Below are 18,482 nucleotides of genomic sequence, written 5' to 3' on the forward strand. Positions count from 1 at the left end.
TGCAGATTTTGAGAAACGCCCCTATTTGGATAGATCTTATTTTTATTTTTTTTAAGACCATATACAGTATTATAAACTATTATGGGGTAAGAAAATGTGAATCAAGCAGGTATACCTCCAACATCCTTTGAATAAAGGAGGGGCTAATTTGCCAAATTTTAGACTATCACTTTGCCTTACAATTGCAGTAATGATTCCCATTATTTTCACAAGACTTTGGTCTCAGTGGATATTCATAACTATAATAGCGTTGTCCAGCTTCTAGAATCTGGGCAGCTCTGTACTTCTCTGTTTTTTAAGTCTCCAACCTGTAGGATGATGTGGAGACTTTGGGTCATTGTAAGAAGTTGTTTAATGTGGATATCTCTATTAATATTTCTCCACTATAGGGCAATTTGGCCTTAAAACCACTCAGCATGCTTGCATGTCGGGGGGATAGGGATCACAACAGCAAGGCTACATTAACATGAGTTTGACAGATTTACGTAAAAACTGCGCGTAAAATCTATCTGAGTGCGTTTTGCATCAGTGTGCTTTGCGTGTGGCATGTGTTTTTCACGCACTCGCAAGCACTTTTTTTTTTTTCAATGTAATTGATGCATGAAACACGGACAGCACTCGGATGTGCATCAGTGTGCTGTCTGGTTTTCACGCACCCATTGACTTTAATGGGCGGCTAGGTGCGTGAAAACGCACTCATATAGGACATGCATTGAGTTTCACGCAACGGACACTCGCTGCGTGAAAACACACGCATGTGTGAATGGCCCCATTGATTTTAATGGGGCCGTATGCTGTGCGTTATTTCAACCCACAGCACACTGACAAGATTCACGCTCGTGTGAATGAGCCCCAAAGTATCTCTTTTTTGAGGGTGAGCTTAAGCCACGGTCACGTTTAATACAGGAATATAGCCCCTCTAGAGACTTTGCTTATAGATATCTGCAGATAAAATCAGCTTGTCGGGATATTAAATGTATAAAAAAAAAGAAAGAGTTGACCGTTTTTCTGTTCTCAATTGTATTATAAAGAAGATTAAGCCAAAAGGAATGTTATCCATATTAGGCTTCGTTCACATCTGTCAGGGCTCCGTTCAGACGGAAATCTCAGACGGAACGGAGCCCTGACGCAGATGTGAACGAAGCCTAATACAGTTTGTTAATTAATGAACAGCTGAAAAAATGTCCCCGTCGTTCTAAGCGGAAATGGCAAAATGACTTGGGAGGTCTATCAGATAAGAAATGGGAATTATGTCTTAGAAACATACCCAAGCTCTCACCGAATTTGTCACACTTACAATCTCAAATTTTTATTGTACATCAATTGTATTTGACACCAAAAACTTCTTGTTAAAATCAAATGTAGACTAGACAATAGTTATCCAAAGTGACTATTGGAACAAGCGCATTCGCTACATTTACTTTGGAGATGCCCGAAGCTATATCAATTCTGGGATAGTGTAATCGATAATATTAATTTGATATTTGGATGTAAAAATCTTTGCAGAAAGTACTCTGTATTTTAGGAGTCTCATATTATATAGATACCTTTAATAGACGACGAAGATATACAAAAACGATTATAAGCAGCAAGAAAGCGGATTGCAAGGTATAGGTTATCTAGGGATGTGCCCACACTAATCTCAATGGAGTATCTATATCTATCATAGCCGGATGTTTGAAAAAAAAAAAAAAAACATGGATTGCAGGAAAAATAAAAAAAAATTCTGGCTTAATATATATTGTATATACTGCCTATGGTTTGTTTTTTTGCGTTTCCACTACGGGACGTAGGGGGGAGGGGGATTGGATATTTTTGATATGTATATTATTGTACATTTATGTATTGAATGTATTGCAAAATCAAAGAAATAATGGAAATTAAAAAAAAAATTATACAGCTATTGTACATGTCAGCATTTCATATTATGCCATTATACATCAAGTCAGCATTGTATATTATGCAGTTATTGTGTGTGATATCAGCGTTGAATATTACAGTTATTTCACATGTCAGCATTTTATATTATGCAGGTATTGTATATGCTGTCAGCTGTGTATATTATGCAGTTATTGTATGTAATGTCAGCATTAAATATTATAGGTATTGTACATGGAAAAAACAAAAAAAAACCTTAGTCTACCCAGACTGATATCCACGACAGACATATCAGTTGATAATATGAATGATATATTAAGTTCAGTGGGGAACATCTAATAAAAAGGTTTAAGTTCTAGACCGTGTAAACTTAGACAAGGCAGTCATAAAATGTATTACATTTATCACAGTGCATACTGTATGATAAATTTGATGCATCTAGCTGGACACTTTCCTCTTTATACTGCCACTTGGTTGGCTTAGTTTACACAGTTCTTTTGTGTCAAAATTTTGGTGCGCGAATGACATTTTAAGCCATGCCCATTTCTGCCAGACCATACTCCTTTCCTGCTAAGCCACGCCCCTTGTTGAGTAAATTTGCCCCCAGTGTTCCAGATAACTATAACACGGTTACCTTTTTAAAGCGGATTTGTTAGGTCTCCTTTGCTACCCTATCTGCTGGCAGTATAAGATAAAAGTGAGACGCTGAACTCGAGGATATTTAGTTTTTGGTTATTTGATTCCGTTTTTTTTAATGTAAAAAATTGTACAATTGCTACTAGGGTGCAAAGAGAAAGCCTCAGAGTCATGTTGCCCCCGGCCACAGAGTCATTGACAGCTTTTTTGTCTCGGAGCTCAGAGTCTCCCTCCTATCTTATGATGCGCTCAGGTAGGGTAGCATAGAACACCAGACAGATCCGCTTTACAGCTACACATACAAACTAAAATCTAGAATTAATTGGAACTAAGGTTGAGAACCAAAGAATTCAGATGGAATGGTTATAAAGAAAACATCACCTTTGGCTTGTCGGTCTTAATGTCCGTGTCAACCTTTTCCATGGCAGTGAGAGTATCGAATCCTCCAACGACTCTAAAGGGAATTTAGTATATTCCATGACACAAACACAAGGGAGTAAACCATTTAACTTGAAAAAGTTTCCTGTGCACTTACCGTCCAAACACAGTGTGCTTTTTGTCTAGATATGAACAGGAGCGGAATGTTATAAAGCTGTAGGATAAAGTAATAAAGTAGATGTTCAATGAAATTCCACTGGTGGTGACAATTAAAAATGCTGATCCAGACCCCAAACCAGAAGAATCTCTTACAATTGGGACTTGTTCGTGTTTGGCCCAGTATTTGCCATGCTGAGAACTCCCCGACCTGTGTGACTTAAATTCGGTTTAATCTCATCTTTAAAAGGCTTTCCCCAGTATGATTCACCCCCTGTTAAAAACAAGAGGAAAATACATATAACTTGATATCAAAGGTATAGCATAAGAGGGGAAATTGAGAAAAACAACTGAAATTGTAATTCTATACACACAAAACGGATGTATTTTACCTGTTCCTGTGCCTGTAGGGTCTCCTCCTTGTATCTGTAAATATTAAGAAACATGCAGGTTTAGAAGATGGAGATAGAGAAAAAGGGAACCTAAGGTGCGCATGTGTCAGTGTTGCCTACAGTGACCATTCAGATTACGATCACTTCTTGAAAGTGGACGACTCCTTCCAATATGCTTTGTTGGGGCAAGGTGGCAGCGTCTCCTGCTTCCCCTTTAAGAGTCAGAGACGTAGCAGAGAGCGGCTTCTGCTCTAGCAGATTCTACGCGACCATGGTTGGTGATCTACTTGAGTTGGCACCATGTAATACTACATTTCCACAGAGAGCGGATTCAATCGGGGTTAGAGAAGCCAGACCCTTTTTTAGCAGTTGATCGCTAGACTGACTTTTTTTCTAAGGGGGTTCTCATTTGACATGAAGAAAAATAATTTTTATATATGTTAATAGTTACTTGGAGTTAAAAGTTTCAAGCAGCAATTATCATTCCTTCATTCATTTTCAGATCCCCTCATATGTAGTTGACAACTTGCTGCTAGTCTCCGACTTTTTCATGAGGATGTGTCCCTCCCAGTAATACATGCTGGAAGTAAGGTTTGTGTGTCCAGGATGCTGCTGCCTTTACCAGCTTTTATGTATCAGCACAGTACTGTTTTCTAAAAGATCATGAGGAATCTCTTCTTCCTTGTCCTCATAGACAGGGATGCTGAGCAGCGTGTGATTCCCCCACTCCAGAGTCTGTTGGCTACAAAGCCTCTAAATTTCTTCCCCCTGTCCCAGCAGAATGCTCTTTCCTCCCTCTCCACACTCTGATCTGCTGTGTACAACCTCTGACAGGAGTAGTGTGCTGTCGGATTTAGGTCAGCATTTGCAGGACACCAGCTACATTAAAGAGTTACACAGATTCTACAGCAGCAAAATGGTAGAACATTTTTAATGAAGACTATTTAGAAAGATCATTAAAGGGGTTTTCTGACTATACAATGATATATTTTTTTTTTTTTAAAGATCTTAGTGCTTTTTATTTGTAGTGAATGTCACCCAAATAAGTCTTGCATCATTTTTCTGAATAGTCCTAGTTTCACGGCCGCGCTTCTGTTTGTTCACAAGTATATCTTCCGATCCAAAGGGGGCATGCGCAATAAGGGATTAGCTGATGCTTGGGGGAAAAGCAAGTGACGCAGGTGCCGTAAGGACTGAAGTTTGAGCATGCGTGGTAAGAACAGGAGGGGCTTCTACCACGAATGCTCAGAGAATAAAGAGATGGAGGAGGAAGTCTGCCCTCTGCACCAGTGTACTGCGGCGTCAGAAACAACATGCCCGTACACTGAAAAGACTACTGAAGTTGGATGTATGGGATGTCGGCAAACTCAAATGGTAAGCCATCACGTGATCGACCGGGGATATGGTGACCGGTAAAGAAAAGGACAAGTAAGTATATTGAAAAGTATGAGGTCTTTACATGTTTTGTAAACGTAACTATACTAGATTTGTGCTGGAGAACCCCTTTAATTTTGCATTTAGGAAGAAAATGAACAACAAAATATATTTCAGAGCTAAGGTGTCAGAGCCTTTAAAGAGGACCGGTCACCTGGTCAAAACTGCAGCTGTCATTTCAGTTAGATTGCCGGTGCCTTACAGATTTCTTCTTCTAGCTCCCACCGTTCCTGAGAGATCGGTGCGGTTAGTTCTTAAATATGCAAATTAGGCCATTGACTGTCAAGTGGATGGTTAACACTGGGAGTGTAACAAGGGAAGCGACCCTTGCCACTGACTGCCACCCGTGCTGATTATAGGCGCGATTGAGGTGGGGAATACAAAAACAAATCTGGAATCTGATTAACTGATCTGGACAACACTGACATTTTGTTAGAACAGTTTATGTATGAGAACTAAGGATTATACTGGAAGTTTACATACCACAAAGTTCCGAATAGAGCGGTGGAAGACCGTCCCATCATAATAATTCTTCTTGCAGAGCTTGATAAAATTCTCACATGTCTTTGGTGTCTAAGAGAGAGAATACATAAGAGGAAAAGAGAACCTCAACATGAATGCATTTAGATTCCGTGTATATTTCTCACAACAATTCATTCACTTTCATGAATTAAAGGGGTTGTACAGGCACGGGGCGTTTTTTTTGTACTGATGACCTATCCATAGGTCATCAGTATATGACCGGTAGGGGTCTGACACCCGAAACCTGCACCGATCAGCTGCATCTGGGCATAAGATGTCCATGCCGGAAGCAGATGGTTCCTGTCACAGTATAGCGCCGTGCTGAAGTACTGCAGCTCTGCTCCTATTCAAGTGAATAGAAGCAGAGTTGCAGTTCTGCAGCACGGCCGCTATGCAGTGTATGGAGTCATCTGTCAGAACCCCACCAATCATATACTGATAACCTTTCAGTCGATAGGTCATCAGTATGAAAAACAGCCCCATTACCAGACAACCCCTTTAACCCCTACCCGCACCAGGACGTAACTGTACGTCGTTGCGGGAAGTTACTTCCCGCACGAGGACGTACAGTTACTGAGTTAATCCCGGTGCACACTGTCGGCGACAGTGTGCACCGGGAACCAGGAGGTCAGCTGTCGCCGACAGCTGACACTCCCCTCTTGCCGGCCAGCGGTCCTTTGCCGCTGATTTCGGCGCATTAACCCCTTAAATTCGGCGATCGGGTGCAATCGCCGAATTTTAGGGGTTTCTAACATATCGGCAGACCCCCGTCCGAAATCGCGGGGTCTGCCGATAGTTAGTATGGCAAACGGAAGCCAAACAATGGCTTCCGGGTCTGCCATGGACAGAAGCCCATCAGGACCAACCTTCGGCTGGTCCTGATAGGCTTCCTGTCAGAGTGACAGAAAGTCACTGTGCCGTTCCCGATGCACACTGTCGGCGACAGTGTGCATCGGGAACTTGGAGATCAGCTGTCCCCGACAGCTGACACTCTCCAGTGTTGCCGATCAGCGGCTCATCGCCGCTGATTTCGGCAATTAACCCGTTACATGCGGGGCTCGATTGCGATCTCCGCATGTAGCGGGTTTGTAGCGCATCAGCAGCCTCCATGCAATCGTGGGGGCTTCTGATGCTTGTGATGGCACCCGGGGGCCAGACAACGGCCCCCAGGTCTGCCATGTATGTCAGCCTATGAGGATCAGCCTCTGTTGATCCTCGTAGACCAACTGTCAGAGTGACTGTGACGTCACACTGACAGTTGGAATACGTTACACTACCTAGGTAGTGTAATGTATTCTAGCAGCGATCAGAGCTGCAGGTCAAAAAAGAAAGTGTAAAAAGTAAAAGAAAAGTTAATAAACAAAAATATAAAGTGTAAAAAGTAAAAAAAAGTTAATAAAAATGTTTTATAAAAGTGTAAAATAAAAGGTTTTGTTTTCCTATAATAAGTCATTTATTATAGGGAAAAAATGAAAACGTTAAAAAAAAAGTACACATATTTGGTATCGCCGCGTTCGTAACGACCCAATCTATGAAACTATAATGTTAATTTTTCCGCACGGTGAACGCCGCAAACAAAATAAACGGAAAACTGTCAGCATCGCTATTTTTTGGTCACCACCCCTCCCAAGATATAGAATAAAAAGTGATCAAAAAGTCGCATTTACCCCAAAATGGTACCAATAAAAACTACAACCCGTCCCGCAAAAAACAAGACCTCCCACAGCTTTTTTGCCGAAAAAATAAAAACGTTACGGCTCAAAATAGCGTGTCCCAGAAAATAAATTATTTTATAGAAACTTAATTTTATTGTGCAAACGCTGCAAAACGTAAAAAAATCTATACACATATGGTATCGCCATAATCGTACCGACCGGCAGAATAAATTAAAACGTAATTTATTGCGCACGGTGAACGCTGTAATAAATAAAGAATTTAAAGCGCCAAAATCGCTGTTTTTTGGTCACCTTAGCTCTAAAAAAGATCCTGAGGGGCCAAAATCTCACTATACCCCTAGAAAAATTCCTTGAGGGGTGTAGATTCCAAAATGGGGTCACTTTTGGGGGGTTTACACTGTTTTGGTCCCTCCGGGGCGTTGCAAACCCGACATGGCACTGAAAACCAATCCAGCAAAATCTGCGCTCCAAAATCCAAAAGGCGCTCCTTCCCTCCTGAGCCCTGCTGTGGGTCCAAACATCAGTTTACGACCACATATGGGGTATTGCCGTAATCGGGAGAAATTGCTTTACAAATTTTGGGGTGCTTTTTCTCCTTTATTCCTTGTAAAAATGAAAAAATTCTATGTTTCCACAGAAAAATAGGTGATTTTCATCTTCACAGACTAATTCCACTAAATTCTGCAAAAAAACTGTGGGGTCAATATGCTATCTATACCCCTAGAAAAATGCCTTGAGGGGTGTAGTTTCCAAAATGGGGTCACTTTGGAGGGGTTTCGGCTGTTTAGGTACCACAAGACCGCCTCAAACCTGACATGGTGCCTAAAATATATTCCTAAAAAAAGGAGGCCCCGAAATCCACTAGCTGCTCCTTTGCTTCTGAGGCCTGTGTTTCAGTCCATTAGGACACTAGGGCCACATGTTGGATATTTCTAAAATCTGCAGAATCTGGGCAATAAATATTGAGTTGCGTTTCCCTGGTAAAACCTTCTGTGTTACAGATTTTTTTTTATTACAAATGAATTTCGGCAAAAAAAATGAAATTTGTAAATTTCACCTCTACTTTGCCTTAATTCCTGTGAAACGCCTAAAGGGTTAAAATATTTTCTGAATGTGGTTTTGAATACCTTGAGGGGTGCAGTTTTCAAAATGGGGTGATTTATGGGGACTTTCTAATATATAAGGCCCTCAAAGCCACTTCAGAACTGAACTGGTCCCTGAAAAAATAGCCTTTTGAAATTTTATTGAAAATATGAGAAATTGCTGCTAAAGTTCTAAGCCTTGTAACGTCCTAGAAAAATAAAAGTACGTGAAAAAAAATGATGCAAACATAAAGTAGACATATAGGGGATGTTAACTAGTAACTATTTTGTGTGGTATTACTATCTGTTTCACAAGCAAATACATTTAAATTTAGAAAAATGCAAATTTTTGCAAATTTTTGCTAAAATTTGAAGTTTTTCACAAATAAATATTGAACTTATCGACCAAATTTTTTCACTAACATAAAGTACAATATGTCACGAGAAAACAATCTCAGAATCGCTTGGATAGGTAAAAGCATTCCGGAGTTATTACCACATAAAGTGACACATGTCAGATTTGAAAAAATAGGCTGTGTCCACAAGGCCAAAACAGGCTGTGTCCTAAAGGGGTTAAAAGGGAATGTGTCATGTGTTTACTTTTAGTTTCATTCCTTAGATTTAAGTATATAGACGATAAAGTGTTTGGTCTTTTTATTATTAAATGTTGTAGATATTTATTTTTTATTTATAAAACCTGTTGTAGGGGTGGCCGCATTAGAAAAATACAAACAACTTTCCTCCTGTGTAGTCGGTACAACAGCTGAAATGAGTGGTAGTCAATTGACAGACATCTCAGAGGTTTACAGTCTCCAGAAAGTCATTGAGTACAGCCTGTCCCCCCCCCTTCCGCCGCCGTGACCGGGGGAGCCTTATTTGTGTATAGTGTTGCTATCCTACCTTACAGTAATACAATGGAGTGGTCATTAACTTGCTCACCCTTTATTATTATGAGATGATTCTCCTCATCCTGTGCATGTATATACAGCAAAGTTGATTAGTGAGCTACATAGAACAGGAAAATCAGCTATTTGTAACTGCTCTAGTGACAAAACTAATATTCCCAAAATTTATTTTATGTGGATAGCCATAATAAAACAAAAAACAAATAGGTTTTAAAAATATGTAAATAAATCTTGCTAAAAACTCCCTGCGTCTTATAGTCCGCAGTCAAGGGACCCGGCATCGCCGGGCGCCATGACCGCTACATTACTCAACCCCTTCCCGACCCATGACCTGCCGGCACATCATGAAGCTGGATGATGTATGGAGCGGGCTCACGTACTGAGCCCGCTTCATACACTGCAGGTGTCAGCTTCTGACACGCTACTCTAACGGCAAGGAACAGCAATTTCGCTGTTCCTGGCAGTTTAAAGGGCTTGTTCCATAAAACACATGTACGGAACGAAAGTTACCAAGAGCGCTGCATGAGAAGCTGTGACTTCCGCTTTCTGTGTCCGGCAGCTTCATAGATATCAATGGGATTCTTCTGCGCATGTGTGAGCGGCTCTCCATTGATCTCTATGGAGCTGCGGAACAGAGAAGCCGGACACAGAGTCCGGAAGTTCAGGCTTCTCATGTAGCGCTTTGGGTGACTTTCGGTCCCCCTGTTCTCCTTATCGCTGGGACCCCCAGCGATCTCACATGTAGCCCCTATCCTGTATAAATGTGTTTTATGGCAAACCCCTTTAACTAGTTAAATGCCGTGGTCAATCGCGATCGCTGCATTTATAGGGGTTTTTCTATGAAGGACATTTATGACACATCCATCGGATATGTCATAAATGTCAGATAGATGCAGGTCCCACCTCTGGGACCCGCACCTATCTCTAGAACGGGGCCCCCTAAACCCCATTCTAGCTTTCTGTGCTCTCCCGGCCACTTGATTACATGTGGAGTTACTGAAACCACGTAACCCGCGGAGCTACGCTGTTTCCGTAACTCAAAAAGAACTAAAGAGTAGTTACGGAAACAGCGTAACTCGCATGCTACGCTGCTTCCGTAACGGTCATTCACTACTATGGGAGTTAGGGAAACAGCGTAGTTACGCTGTTTTAGTAACTCCACATGTAGCCAAGTGGCCACTGGTTCAAGTCCCCTAGGGGAACTAATAAAATGTGTAAAAAAAAAAAAAAAAAAGTTAGATACATTTTCAGGAGTGTAAAAAAATAATATATTAAAAGTTAAAAAAAAAAAAACCTTTTCCCATTTTTCCCCAAGCACAATGTAAAAAATAAAATTATTTGGTATCGCTGTGTCCGTAAAAGTCCGATCTATTACAATATACCATTATTTAAAAATTGAAAACATCAAAATAGTTTTTTGGTCACCTTAGTGCTGCAAATATGAAATAAAATAAAAAAAGTGAACAAAAAAATCGTATGTACCAAAAAATGTTGTCAATAAAACTACAGCGCATCCCGCAAAAAATAAGCCCCCACACCGCTCAATGATGAAAAAAAAATATAAAAAAAATTGGCCTCTCAGAATGTGGTGAAACAGAATAAATTATTTTTTAACAAATAATTTTTTTCCTATTCTCGGTTGTCTAAAACCTGGGTGCGTCTTATAGTCCGAAAAATACAATATATTAGTTTATTAGTGTGCTAACTAAAAGAAAATACACAATTAATTCGGGCAGTTTTTATTTTCAATAATATTTTTAGTGTAAAGTAAATATGAAATCTAAGCACCCCGGGTCTGTTCACATCTGCATCAGGCTTCCATTCATGGGTTCCGTTAGACCTTTCAGTCAGAGAAACCCATGAACGGAAAGCCAAACCATAGGTTCATTTGTTTCCGTTGCGGAAGTTTGTTTTTTGAAAAACCCTGCAAAGCTTGTGGAATGGAAACCATTTGCAATGGAAGCATTTCCATTGAAATCAATGGTAATGCAAAAGGAACCTATGGTTTCGGTTTGGCTTTCCATTCACGGGTACCTCAATGAAAGGTCTATCGGAACCCATGAACGAAAGCCTAACGCTGATGTGAATACAGCTTAATAGTGACTATTGCATCGGCCAGGCATACGATTATTATTGGTTCATTATCCTATACTTTTCTCCTGTGAGGCAAGCGCCCTAAGTAAGCAGCAAACGTCACAACAGTAGCTTCATGAGATTCGCAGCTTCCTTACGCGGGAGCATGTATGTACTATAAGACGTTAGGGTGGGTGCACCAGTATGAAACAAGGTACATTCATTCATCATTCTAGTGTGGTGCCCTGTAGAGAAATAATGGGCAATGTTATGCAGAATTTAATGCAGTCATTTAGCGTCAAACTTCTGCCGGTTAGGGGACTAGTGGGGCCAAGTAACGTCTACCATAAGTACAGTATTTCTTAAACTACCAAAGAGACCACGCCATCCTTTCTAGGAAAAAAAAATTCCAACTATACAATACTTTAAAATAACAAACATGCTATTACTTTTCCCACAAAACCAGTTTATTATCTCCTGTGTTACTATGAAATATAATACAGACGATATCCCTGTGCTTTTCAGGTCATATAAAATGGGTCACGACTTCTTTAAATATTTAACACTTTATGTTTCTCTCATCCACCGCCCCCACAGTTAGTAAGTCGCTGGACACACCCGGATAGCTGTTGTCACAGTAACAAAAAAAAATAAAAAAAATAAATCGAGAAGCGGATAAGGTGTTGCTATGGTAGCTACAGTGTCTTATATTAGGCAGAGTTGAAGGTAAAGAAACATTCGGTTATCATTCTGCAGTCGAGCTTCCTAGGCTCCTTGTTCCATTTTTAAATTATGTTGAATTTTTCTCTAACATTTAAGCAAACTGCACATCAATCATAAAAGTGTGAAAGATGAAGAGCAGCATATTGATGTTTATCTCAGACTAGACACATCCACCCACGCTCTGAATCATACCAAGTGATTAACAATTACAATGCATGTCTCCCCTATGTGCGGCCTCAAGGCTTTAAATGTGTCCAGGACACTTATTTGAAATCACTCCAAATACCCTATATAAGCATTAAACCACTCACTTTGTCACAATAAAGCTCCAGATTAAGGTCACCCTTGTTGGTCTGGAGACGAACATAGCCCTTCTTTTTTACATATTGATAACGGACAGTATCTTCTGCAATGGCGGCTGCATGAGGTGGAAAGAAAGCGGAAAATAAAAGATCAGGGAATATATAAAAAACTTAAAGGAACAGTGTCATCACAATTTTTTTTTTAATATGTTAAAGATGTTAGTGCTTTATTAAAAACGTTTATATTTGTGTGTTTGTGTTTTACTTTTTCTTATTTTTACACTTTTTCTTCTCTATGGGGGCTGCCATTTTTTGTTCCATTTCTGTATGTGTCGATTAACGACACATACAGACATGGAATACGGCAGCCACAGTCCCATAGAGACTGCGAACGGGTCCCGTCCCATCCACTTCTGTGTACGCCGTCTGTGTGGGAACTGCGCATGCGCCGCTCCCACACAGTCCAACTTGAAATTGGCGCCGTCCGGCGCCATTTTCCTGTGGACCGGAAGTCGCGGCCGGACAGTAATATTACTACTTCCGGTCGCGGCTTCCGGACTTGTGCACTTGGACCAGCGGCAGCAGACGGAGCGGACGGGCCGGAGGGAGCCGCGGCGGCAGGAGCAGGTCAGAGATTTCAATGTATGTTCGTGTACGTTTACTACTGTATGTAAACCTACTACACTGTGTGTTAGCTCAAAAAATGGCGACACACAGTGTAGGAGGTTAGACCGTTCAAACCCCTCGTTTATCCCGGCACTAGCCAGGATAAAGGAGGGGGGGGATGCTGAGAGCTCACTAGAGCGAGGGCTTTTTACCCAATTTTGCAATGCTGCAATTTTGGGAATAGCTCCATCTAGCGACCAGCAATGGGAAATATTATAAATTAGAATTAATTTATAATATTTCCTGACTCGTGAAAAAAATAAAAAAAATTTGAACAATGTTTAACCACCTACACACTAAATGTTTAATTTAAAAAAAAAAAAAAAACATGTTTTTCTGGCAACACATTCCCTTTAAGTTCCAATGATAAGAACTAAGCAAATAACAGGACAATATATCAAATGACAATATATCCCCAATAAAAGTGAGAAGCTGTAGAATGTGATTTCAGAAGTAGAAAAGAACAGTTTATTACAATAGTATAGGGAGGACAACACATACGGACAGGGAGAAAGGTGGACTTACCAGCCTCATGGGTGGTCTGAGGAGTCATAGCAGTGGAGGTAAAAGATGCGCTCACAGCACCTGTAGAGTAATGCGCCTGCATAAAGACACGATTAATATAGCACACTAGTAAACGAGAGTGAAGAAACTGCTGCAAAAGTTGTATGTCAATAAGCTCTCACCGCATTTAGTTTATCCGTTGCCTTTTTCTCAGGACCTTTCATGGTGGCTGCGAGCATTTCATCTCCTTTGAATTCCTTGTACAGTTCACTAAGCGTCTCCCGTGTTTCCATGTTGGCATTTTTCAGGTAATAGGAGGGGCTCTGGCGAGCTTTTTCTTCCTCTAGAATATTAACAACACAAGAGAACGAAACAGTCTTGTCTTAATATACAATAGTGCTTGACAATAAACTCCATAACAATATAGCCCCTGCAACATCCCAGTGGATTCCAATGTTGTCAGAAATCTTTGATACTGCACTAAAAGCATTGTTGGATGCAATCACAACAAGGTGTAGCCCCAACCAGCAGGGACTGAATTGAGGTGTATATAGGCCACATATTTGAACAGGGTTATACCACTTGGTGCATTCATACAACTCTAAATCTAGAAAAAATGATAAAAAGTAAACAGGAGCTCCAACGGGGCAGAGCTTAATCTTTTTGTTGCACTTCAGACAGGGCAGAGGGGGGAGGCTCCTGCACCAGCCAGTTGTCTTACAGAAAGACATAGGACAATGAGTAGGAGGGGGATATAGCTTGTCTCCTGGGACACAGGAGGAAATTTCTTTATATATTTTTCAGTATTCGTTATAATATGAGATAAATGGGATTAAAAGAGAGGACGGGAATAAGGAAGAAATGGGTAGGATATTTTTTTTTTTGCATATTCTATATTTAGTGTTCCTTTAAGATGGAGTAGAGAGAAACACAGCATTTAAGATCAGCCTAAATGAGATGTGCCAATCCATGAAGGATTTTGAAGAGGGAGTTGCTAAGATTATAAATATAAAACTCAGCAAGTAAAAAAAGGAAAGAAGTCTAATCTACGTAAGACTATAAGTTGGATGAGTAAAGATGAAGAGGCCCTAAATCCCTAATACCGTGTTTCCCCGATAGTAAGACACCCCCGATTGTAAGACGTATCGGAGGTTTCAGGGGGGTCGGCTAATATAAGCCGTACCCCGAAAGTAAGACATATGGAATAAGATCACTAACACCTGCGTTGCAAATGCACTGCGGGCTGGCTACCTGGACAAAGCCTGCTCATTTCAGGACAGTGCCGTTGCTACCCATGAGAAATATGGGCCAATGATTCGGCAAGAAATGTCGTCCCGAGAGTCCCAAGAAAATCCACAGGAACCTAAGAGTGTGGATGTTTATGATGATATTCCTGAGGATGATGACATGGTTGTCATGGAATAAATCTGTTTTATCTTCCAGTATTCCACTGTTCGTTCTTACCATTTTTCATTGTTTTACATGTTATGCAATGTTGTAACAAGACATTCTTGGCACTTCCTTTTATAAAACTGTTTTGTGGTGAATACAATACTGTTCAGGTTGTTAATAAATGTTAATTTTATGGTTAAAACAAAAAATGTGACAATTTTTTTCCAATATAAGACATACCCCGAAAGTAAGACATAGTGGGGCTTTTGGGGATAAAAAGAAAGTAAGACACTGTCTTACTTTCGGGGAAACACGGTAGGACCCAAGAGCACACTAATAAGGCATTTTCCGATGGAACCCTTCACAGTGAATTGGAGTAATGGAAATAGCTGAATGGGCGCATGTTTCAGTTTCCAATGATTCCATTAATCTCTACAAAGAGGCAAAGCGCATACTCATCATGATCTTCGTCCGAGAACAGGGATTTGGGGATCCTCATTCTCAACAATGGTGGTGGTGGGGTCATTGAGGTTGGACCCCACCTAACTCACTTTTATAACCTGGCAAACAGACTAATTATAAAAGTGAAAAACAGGATTTTTGTACTTACCAGTAAAATCCCTTTCTCGTTGAATTCACTGGGGGACGCAATACCATGGGTATAGGCCACTGTCACTAGGAGGCCGACACTAGTTAAATGTAAAAAAAAAAAAAATGTGGCTCCGCCCAGTCCGCTATACTGAGCACTCCGCTCCTCCATTTGTACCAAGGACAGTAGGAGAGCAGAGAAGGTTTAGAGCTATGTAAACCTTTGAAACTAAAAAATGCCTGTTCATCAGTATATCAGTGTGTTTTGTGTAACTTTGTAAATAATTTTTATTAAAAATAATTTTTACTTATTTAGATACAGCTGCTCTGTATTCTCTATACAGAGCAAGTGTACCTAGCGCTATTTACTGAATCAGTCAGTGCCACTGACTTGACTGGTTCAGTGTCGGCGGGTCCTGCGTGTCTCTGACACGCAGGATCCTCCTGTAATTTATCAAATCTAAGTTATGAACTTAGATGTGATGGATAACAGGTGGATCCTGCGTGTCAGAGACACGCAGGACACACCAACATTGAACCAGTCAGGTCCGCAGGACTGATTGATTCAGTAAATAGCGCTAGCTATAGCTGCTCTGTATATAGAATACAGAGTAGCTGTATCTAAATAAGTAATAAATTTACAAAGTTACACAAAAACACACTGATACAGCTCTTCATTAAAAAAAACATTTTTTGCCTTTCAAAAGGTTTCCATAGCCTGTAACACAATAGGTTTCCAATGAGTGAAGCAACCTCAGGAAGCTCAAAAATATAATAAAGAAATAAGGAAGGACCTGCATCCCCCAGTGAATTCAACGAGAAAGGGATTTGACTGGTAAGTAGCCCTGTTTTCTCGTTAAAGTATTTACTAGGAGACAAAGTACCATGGGACATCCTAAAGAAGTCCCTTAGGGTGGGAGAATAAGAATTAAAGGCACGCGAGCAGCCTAAACCATGACTGCTTGAAACACCATCCTACTCAAACTGGCATTGGTAGAGGCCAAAGAATGGTTCCGGTAAAACCTTGAAAAAGTATGTAACGAGGACCAGATGGCGGCTTTACAGAAGTGCAAGCCTGATGCTGCACCGCCCAGGAGGCCCCAACTGCCCTAATAGAATGAGCAGTGACCGGGAAGGGAGGTTCCCTACCATTAACTGAGTAGGCCTGATTAACGGCTAACCATAACCAGCTAGCAATGGTGGCCTTTAAAGCCGGGCCACCCTTACGAGGGCCCTCAGGAAATAGGGAGTCCGACTTCCGGAAGGACTTTGTAGCTGCAATGTAGACTCGAAAGACTAACGACATACAAGCAATGTAAGGCATGTTCTCATGAATGAGAAGATTTAGGACAAATCGAAGGAAGGACAATGTCCTCATTAAGATGGAAGTATGTAACCAACGGCCGTAACACCACTTTGTCCCTATGAAAAATTGGAAACTGAGGTTTGCAGGACAAGGCTGACTGCTCAGAAACTCTACGGATAGAGGTGATCGCCGCAAGGAAAACTACCTTTCAGGATAAGATCTCGAGAGAAAACTTTCTGCAAAGGTTCGAAGAGTGCAGCCTGGACAGTGTCAAGGACCATATTAAGATCCCAAGGTTCCAAAGGAGACCAATAAGGAGGAACACAATGTGCGACTCCTTGCAAAAAAGTATTATATGGAGAGCAGAAAGCCAAAAAGCTTTGGAAAAAAATAGATAGTGCTGAAACCTGCCCTTTTAGAGTAACCAATTTGAGTCCCTGATCCAAACCCACCAGGAGGAAAGCCAGAATTTGCAGGATGCAAAATCAGAGGGGGTGGAACTGATGCGATTCACACCACCTACAATCAGCTAACCAAGTATGATGGGAAATCCTTTGGGATGGAGTCTTCCGGGCCATAATCATGGTCTGAATGACCGGATCAGAGAAACCTTTGAACTTCAAAACCTTGGTTTCAACAGCCAAGCAGTCAAACACAGCCGAGGTAAAGCAGAGTGGAACATTGGACCTTGGGAAAGGAGGTCGTGCCACAGAGGAAGCAGCCACGGGGCATCTGCTAACAGGAGCATGAGATTTGTGTACCAAGCTCTGCAAAGTCACTCTGGGGAAACCAGAATTGATGTGATTCCTGCATGCTTGACCCTTTTCAGCACTGGAGGCAGAAGCGGAAGGGGTGGAAAAAGATAAAAGGAGGTTGAAAGATGACCAGAGAGAACCAGAGCATCAGCTCCTATAGACTTTGGGTCTCTGGTTCTGGTGACGTAGTCCGGGCACTTGTAATTGAGGTGAGAGACGAAGAGATCCACATCTGAGAAGCCCCACCGAATGCAAACGCAGTGAAAAATATCTCTGGATGAAGAGACCATTCCCCAGGATCCCAGCTTAGGTAATCCACCTCCCAGTTGTCTACTCCTGGGATGTGCATTGCGGAGATTGCTGGGACATTTGTTCTGCCCAGTAAAGGATTCTGGCAGATTTCTTCCATACAGTCCTGTTTCTTGTAATTTCCTGATGATTGGAGGTACACGACTGCTGTAAAATTGTCTGTCTGTATGCACACTGGAAGACCCCGAAGATGAGAAATCCAGTGAGATAGGACCAGGAAGATGGCCCTCAGCTGATGTTGATCTGGAGTTGAGGTTCCGGGTCAGACCAGGAGCCCTGCATTGTGAGACAGTTGAAGACCGCTCCCCAGCCAGACAAACTTGTGTCTGTTGCGATAACTTGCCAGTGGAGAGTTGCAAAGGGTTTCCCCTGAGAGATGTTTGGTAAAGACATCCACCACAGCAGCTCCTTCTTGACTAAAGGGGGCAGACGGATCATCAGATTCAATGAGTCCGGAGACTTGTCCTAAAGAGATAGAATCGCCAGCTGTAGAAATCGTCCAAGACTTTCATGCAGAAGCGGATGGAGCATGGAGAATTCCTGCAGAGTAATGTCACTCCCTGTCTGAGAGTGGTGATCTTGTCCTTAGGTAAGAATACCCTGGCTGCCTGTGTATCCTGGATCATCCATAGAAACTCCATTCTCCGTGAAGGAGTGAGAGATAACTTGGTGCTGTTGATCAGCCATCCGAATCTACGAAGATAATCCAGTGTAATGTTGATACTGAGCAAGTTGTCCTGTTTGGAAGGTGCCTTCGCCAGAAGATCGTCCAAGTATGGAATAACCGCTATCCCCCTGGATCTGA

The 18,482-nt window shown here is 41.4% G+C and overlaps 1 protein-coding gene across 1 annotated transcript in view; it reads right to left on the reverse strand.

The window, feature by feature from the left end:
* PPIL2 (peptidylprolyl isomerase like 2) overlaps nt 1–18,482 on the reverse strand; it is a 58,455-nt gene that overhangs the window by 5,807 nt on the left and 34,166 nt on the right. Inside the window, exons 10-17 of the mRNA XM_075832375.1 lie at nt 13,510–13,670; nt 13,349–13,424; nt 12,167–12,273; nt 5,358–5,447; nt 3,441–3,474; nt 3,205–3,322; nt 3,050–3,106; nt 2,896–2,968 (exon numbers count right to left, since the gene is read on the reverse strand). Coding sequence (XP_075688490.1) covers nt 2,896–2,968; nt 3,050–3,106; nt 3,205–3,322; nt 3,441–3,474; nt 5,358–5,447; nt 12,167–12,273; nt 13,349–13,424; nt 13,510–13,670 — 716 coding nt within the window. The remainder of the gene's footprint in view (nt 1–2,895; nt 2,969–3,049; nt 3,107–3,204; nt 3,323–3,440; nt 3,475–5,357; nt 5,448–12,166; nt 12,274–13,348; nt 13,425–13,509; nt 13,671–18,482) is intronic.

This window comes from Rhinoderma darwinii, chromosome 1 (genome assembly GCF_050947455.1).
Source record: "Rhinoderma darwinii isolate aRhiDar2 chromosome 1, aRhiDar2.hap1, whole genome shotgun sequence".
In the NCBI taxonomy this organism is placed as follows: Eukaryota; Metazoa; Chordata; class Amphibia; order Anura; family Rhinodermatidae; genus Rhinoderma; species Rhinoderma darwinii.